Source organism: Primulina eburnea, chromosome 1, assembly GCF_022965805.1.
Source record: "Primulina eburnea isolate SZY01 chromosome 1, ASM2296580v1, whole genome shotgun sequence".
In the NCBI taxonomy this organism is placed as follows: Eukaryota; Viridiplantae; Streptophyta; class Magnoliopsida; order Lamiales; family Gesneriaceae; genus Primulina; species Primulina eburnea.
The window spans coordinates 56734207-56741413 of NC_133101.1; the positions used below are offsets into that span (position 1 = coordinate 56734207).

General features: G+C 34.5%; 1 protein-coding gene across 1 annotated transcript; it reads right to left on the minus strand.

Moving 5' to 3' along the window:
* Positions 1-2993: 2993 nt before the first annotated feature.
* On the minus strand, positions 2994-5725 carry LOC140832679 (auxin-responsive protein IAA27-like). The gene is made up of 5 exons (XM_073196820.1): positions 4938-5725; positions 4289-4515; positions 3731-3869; positions 3348-3409; positions 2994-3228 (listed from the first exon to the last, which is right to left on the minus strand). The coding sequence occupies exons 1-5, from the start codon at positions 5471-5473 to the stop codon at positions 3191-3193; spliced, it is 1002 nt and encodes a 333-aa protein (XP_073052921.1). The 5' UTR covers positions 5474-5725; the 3' UTR covers positions 2994-3190.
* Between the last annotated feature and the right edge of the window lie 1482 nt (positions 5726-7207).

Sequence of the window (7207 nt, forward strand, 5' to 3'; positions counted from 1 at the left end):
AATAATACTCTTAGCATAAAAAGTAATATTTTTTCATAGATAACTCAAATAAGAGATCCGTCTCACAAATACGACCCGTGAGACCGTCTCACACAAGTTTTTGCTTTTTTTTTACCTAACGTTGCTAAACTTGTAAAGCTTAGAGGTATTCAACTATGGTTTGTTTCGGTTTCATATAAAAATTTAAACCAAACTATATTATATTGATTTTATAAAATTTCAAACCAAACCAAACCATAAATTTCGGTTTAGTCTGATTTGGATAAAGCTAAAACTTGTGTGGGACGGTCTCACAGGTCGTATTTTGTGAGACATATCACTTATTTAGGTCATCCATGAAAAAATATTATTTTTTATGCTAAGACTATTATTTTTTATTGTGAATATCGGTAGGGTTGGCTCGTCTCACAGATAAAGATTCGTGAGACCGTCTCACAAGAAACCTACTCTTTAAATAATTAGTTTTAAAAGTTGAGTGAACATTTTTTTGACAGTTAAATACAATATCTATAATTGAAAAACCACAAATGAAAATACTTTAACATGTTGCAAAATTTTGAAATGTAAAAAAAAAAAAAAAACTCTAACTTTAATAACTACTGTTTGTTTATTTGTGTTAAAATATTTAATAAATAAAATTTCTATTTAATAATAAAACACAAAATACTATAAGAAAAATCATACTAAATTAACAAGAAAATAATATTAATGTAAAGGGTTGATCAATTTGGTTTGATTTGATTTATTTTTATCCAAATCTTGAACCAAATCAAAATTTTTTTATTTGGTTGATTTCAAAACCAATTCAAACATGTTTGATCCGAGTATTTTTAAACATGGGAAGTAATTAAAGCTATTTCTTCTGGTTTATTTCACCCTACCTTGTGAGGCACTGCCCCATGAGGTGATCAAAGGTCCAGATTTAAACACACATACACCTCATGAAGTGATCAAAGGCCCAGATTTAATCACCATGTAAAATCAATAGCTGAGATCCTGTGAGGGCACTGCCCCCACAGGTAGCATCTACTCTACCATTTCTTCTGTAGTGTCTTCCAAAGTTCCAGCAAACCAACCGTCAGCTGAATTCAGTTAGTCAAAGGGGCCGAATAGAACGTGGCATCCACCATGCATTTCGAAAAAAAAAAAAGAACAAAAGTTTGAATTTGTGCTGTAATTCACTCGGTGGAGTTGTTATATTTGGATCGGTATGGATCTCGCACCGAATGAAATTTCACCCGGCATGACATCTGATTTTCCTTGATGGGCGTGGGGCAAATGAATGGTGAATGTTCCACCGGCCATGGGCGTTGGAGAATAGAATATCCCGAATAGTAAAATTCTTGGCCGTGTAAGTTATCCATGGGTTTTGAGGCAAGAAATGTCAAATACACCTATTGCATGTGTCAATTTCCTCGCACCATCCTGAAAAGTATCTCAAGAAAGGGCTGGATTATGTTGATGAAATTGGGGAAGAGTGAAGAAAAAACTGGGTATCGAATATCTCAGACGGGTTCTTGTCTTCCTTGATGACCATAAAAGATGAACTAAAAGGTAATTATGTTATTTTGGTGTTAAACATTGATCATTCCCCATTTACTCGAACTTTGGGATGTCCGAGTTGATGTAGTCGGTGACCGCTTGATCAATGATTCTATCTACCAATACTTTCTCGGGCGAATGTCACACTGAGTTTACTAATTGCGGTCTACTTAACTAGCATGATTTACATGCTATTGTATTATCCCGTTGTTTTCGTGCGGCTAACATAAGGATAACGGTTGCGGGTTTCATGGTCATCAAAATTTGAAAAAAATCGTAAGTTCTAGACATAATCGGAAACCAGTTATTTATGATGCATGAATCTTACATCTTGTTCCACATCGCCAAATTCGAAGGTTCTTTAATTTTCCAATCGAACAATTTGACATATAGATTAACGCGAGAAAATAAGGTGGTTTCAAGCATCTAGTTTTAGAGGACAACTGTGATACTGTAACTAGAGACAGTTATTCCTTCAGACAAAAATGCAATCAGTTTTATATATGAGGGATGTCTTCTTTTATCAATGTCTATTAAACTTGACCAACATGCTTGTGTTGTTTGTAATTTAACTCATGAGTTCATATACTCAGCAAATTATTTGTTTGTTTGATTTTCTGTTGGGGCATATTCTGTTTAATCCAATATGGAGCATGGCAACAGTGCGGCTGCTATGGCTTATTCTTGTGTGTCTGATTTATTAGACCTGTCGACCAAATTATTTTCGAAAATTGGCGTTTACTCTGTCGTGCGTTTGTCCTGTTCGTCTGAAGACTTGTAATAGATGGTAATAGGTAAAATTGTATGCAAGGGTGGGGCGTTTTTGTTCAAGTACTCAATCTATCAGGTGGCCATTATGGTACTCGTTCTAATTCGACTTGTAGTATGGGACCAAATGTGAGTATGTAATGAGAAGAGAGAACTTGGCTAACAAGGGAAACTGAGACACAGAAAGGGAACTCAGTATGTTCTCCATTGGCTTGTTATCCAGGTCCTGGACGCATTAATGAATTTCGCTTTCCCCAGTTGCTTGCGCTCCTCTAATTCATTGAACAAAGATCTGTTCCAGCTCGCGCATCAAATCTTGCTGTTGAAGACAGTAGACATGGCTTATTTCAGAGGCTTGGCTTCGCAAGATTTTGAGACTTCTCCATTCAATTGATACGCACAAATGGCATATCTTCAGGTTTTTTAACCGAAAGCATAACCTTGATCGATACTGGTGAGTTAGTTGTATTTTGTCGTCTTAAATTTATTCCATAGACAGTTGAATGTGATTTTGCAATTGGTCAGTAGTTTGAACCGGCATGTTTTCGCTTGTCTGAGCATCCGATGGGTTCGAGGTTGATCATAAAAATCGAATAAACTGAACTTATCAGTGGACAAAAAAAATTTACAAATCTGAAATAAGCTAACCAAACGGATAAACTTGACTTATTGCTGAAAGAATCTGACCAAAGAAACGGATTCATATTGCAAGTTTCTAGTTTACATTGTCACTCGTTACAAATACATATCCGAACATATTACTGGAAAGCATTACTTAGATGAATACTGCACATATGCTAGATTTAAACACACACAAAAAGGAAAATAAAACCCTTAGGGATTTCAGACAAAATCACATATATTTTTATCACACTCTGCTCTACTTTTGGCTCTTGTACTTCTCCATCGTCCTCGGAGCTGAAACCAAGACAATAATCAACTTATTTGTCTTGCACAAGTGATATTTAACATTCAAATTTCATCACGCTTTCATATAGACGTAAAAACGCATAATTAAGGATGACTCTGAGTCATACCAAGTCCAATTGCCTCCGAGCTTTTCATGATCCTTAATCTCTTGCATGAATCTGTGAACATCCTGAAATGAACCACCAACAAATAAAATTTTAAAGACGAAGAACTACTAATTTAGCACCATAAGTAGATATGTTCAGAATGAGTTGCAAAATTTTCTTGAGAAGATTGCATATCCAACAATTATATGAACAATGTTCTGTTACAAGGCATGAGGAGACTTGGGACTTGTCGAATGGAAAAAAAGATTAGAGACTACTTCAGCAGCAGATTTGGAAAGTAGGTCCTGCTACTGAGACCATATTTTATTTTCCACAAGCCCGGCTTTGGGATATTGATCTTAACTTAAATAACGCAACAAATTCAAGAAAAAACTGCAACTCACTCCCATGGAACATCACCAACGAGCATCCAGTCACCATCTTTATCTTTGTATGTAAGCACGTATTCAGAGCCATGGAGAAGATCATTTAAGCAACTCTCAGTAAGACCCTCTTGTCCAGAAAGACCCCGACCATATTGCCCTGTTTACAGATCATGCCAAAAGGCGGAAAAAAAAAATAGCAGTTTCAAATAAAATGCACATTTGAAACATAAGTTGTCGAGAAATTATCTGAGCTGATTGAGAGATCTAATCACGCACTGTCACACTCACACATGCTTGCAAACAGATCATATGCTCGATGATGTGCACCAAATGTGTCGTATAAGACCTAAATCTACGTAATTCAACAGTAACCACCATTATATGATCTTGTCCCACATTTGATCGTTGGAGAAGTATAAAGGGTTTTATCAACCGACTCTTCTAGCAACTCGTGTTTATCATTTTCGTAAGGCGATGATGGATGACAAATAATTGTTACTGGTACTCATTGTTCAGAGTCCGGCTTGCATGGTGCCATAAGCCAGGTTTATGATACGGAGGGGGGAAAGAGAGTACCTATTGTAAAACAAGTAAACATCTTCTCAAGAGCAGAAGACACTTCTGCATAGCCACCGTAAAGTTTGAGATCAATTTTCCTCAAATATGGAGCTCCATCCAAGCTGACCTTAACATAAAGGCAGCCTGATCCTGATTTCCCCATAACGTCACAATTTTTCGATAAATTTGAGGTGAGCGTGTTCTTTCGAAATGATCGAATTGGTGGCCATCCAACTATTTGTGCCCTGTTGAACATCAAAACTTTAATATTATGAAATTTTCAAGAAAACAGATAAGACGATTACGGAGTAAGAAAACATCATCCTTCTTGAATCTTTGAACAAGATGAACCACATAATTCCATTTAAATATTTGTCGACTAATATTGTCCCTCTCTGGAGACACACAAGATTTCGACTGTTTCACCATAAAAGATGTGGCAAAAACAAGACTTCAAGTCGAATTTGTTCATAAGAGACTCAAAACAAACAATGTTTTCTCAGGCCTTGATCAGAGTAAAGACTAAAGAGGTAATATGTTATCCAAACAAAATTTAGCTCATTGTTAAAGAAACCAGGTGTAAAGAGCATACAATACTAGCATGTCAAAAATCATTCAAAAAGAGAGGAAAAAAAGGAAGATTTCTCAGTTCCCAACTTAAACTCACTTTGAAGCAGGGGCAGTAGCACCATTTTCATTCTTCTTCCCCTCAACAGGCTTTACAGGGGTATTACTCCCAATCTCCTTCACGGAACTCAAACAAGACTGCAAATTATTGCCATTTTTTGAAACACCGTTCATTCCTCTTGGAGAAAACAAAACATCATTTTTCCCAAAATCAACCTCAGATGCACCATTGACACACAAACCCCATTTCTCACAACCAAAAATAACATCCGAAAAACCCCTCTTTGCACCCGAAACAAAGCCTTTCAAATGGCTCTGGTAAAACCCATTATTACCCTCATCCTTCAAATCTGTCCCAAAAAGAGAAACTCCATTAACAGACTTTCTTTCAGGAGACTCTGAGCCTGGCAACCCAAGCCTCAGCTCCGTTTCTTTCAGGTTTAAAACCCCACGTTTTCCCTCATTTTCTGCGGAAACTTTAGAGGAAGAACAAGAAGTTGAGAGCTTATCAGAGGTCTTCTCCAATGGTGGAGGCTCAGACAAGCCTATGTAATCATGTTCTTGAGGTGTTGACATGAAATATCAACTAAAATGGAAGATTACTAAATTCTTGAAAAGATGAGAACTTTGCAAGAAAAAATGTTAGGCTAACGAGAAAGAGAGCAGCCTCAAGAGAGTTTCTTGCGGTTAGTTGGGCTCACAAAAAGACCTTACTCGCATATGTTGATGCAGAAAAAGAAATTTCTTTGGCCTTTCTGAACACTTTTGCATTCGTCTACCGCACAAATCATTCATCCTTTAGTATAATTATTATTACATATTTTGAAATATAATTACATGGAATAAAATAATAACAGTAGCTCAAAAAAGGCAACAAAAATTTAGAATTATTTAATTGCATTAGAACATATCCAATTATCCATCATTCCAGTTTCTGCTGTCAAAACAATAGACTATTTTTATCATTTCGTCACCATCATTAAAGGTACACTAAAATCACTTATAAAAATATTATAAAATAGCGACTCATTGATGTAAAAGCTCTGAGCTGCACGGACTGAACGATAAAGAAAGAAGGGAGAAAAGGGCAGCGGTAGGAGGGGAATATAGCGATGACTCAAGACAGTAAAAACCCAAAAGATGGAACAAAAAATTGAAGAAAAGAAAATGAAATTTCTCTGCAAACAAATATTTGCTCAGATTTCAACATGCAACAGCAAACATTCCTGTCATTTAATTTACAACCCGATTCATCCGTCATTATCATTTCAAGTGAAGAGATTCCTTTATTTTTCTGGGTTTTCTTTTTTTTTTTTAATTTAAAAAAAATGGATTCGATAGGGAATTTTCTACGGTGAAATTACACGCATTATTACCATCAAGAATTTTATCTCAAGGCCCTCGACGGATTCAGAAAATAATAACGTAAAAATATTTGGAAGGTGGGATCTATATATCTAAAAATAAAAAATAAATATAGCTGACGATAAACTATAAAATATTTAAAATATCATAGTTTTGATCTGATGTGTCAAAAAATATATATATTACAAATTCTTGTGAGGTGGGTCAATTTTGAGATACAGATATTTTATTTAGTTCACCTATAAAATATTATTTTTAATATTAAAAATATTATTCTTTATTGTCAATATGTCATGACCGACTCTCTTAGAACGTTCATATGAGATAGTTACATCTAAGTAATTAATTATCGAGTGAATAAAAAAATTTATGAGGAAAAGACATATAGTTGAAATTTCTCGAAGAATATATATATACATATTTGCATTGATATACTTAGGGATGACAATGGATAGGATATGGTTCGAATTTCATACATCCATCCACATACTCATTTATTAAATTCATCCACATACTCATCCTTATATATATCGGGTATTGAATTTCATCTACATCCTCATACTCATCGGATTATCGGATACTCATATCCTACCCAAATATCCTATTATCATATATAATTGAATTTTTTCAAATTTAAATTGTCTTAATGAAGTTATGAATATTTTAAAAATTATTTAAATAAACAAGAAAATTAGTAATGATAAAAATTTGCAAAATAAATTTTATAGAAAAAATAACAAAATATTAAAAATAGCCCAAGTTAAAAACAAAACCAAAACCGATAAAAAACAAAGTTACGTACATTCCAAACTCCCAAAATTAACTGGTTAGAAAAACCTTAAAATGAATTGGGAAATATTCAAACAAAAAAAGAATACAATGAACCATAATCAAGAAATAAAATATTTTTCAATTTTTGAAGTCAAACATAGAATAAATTTACCA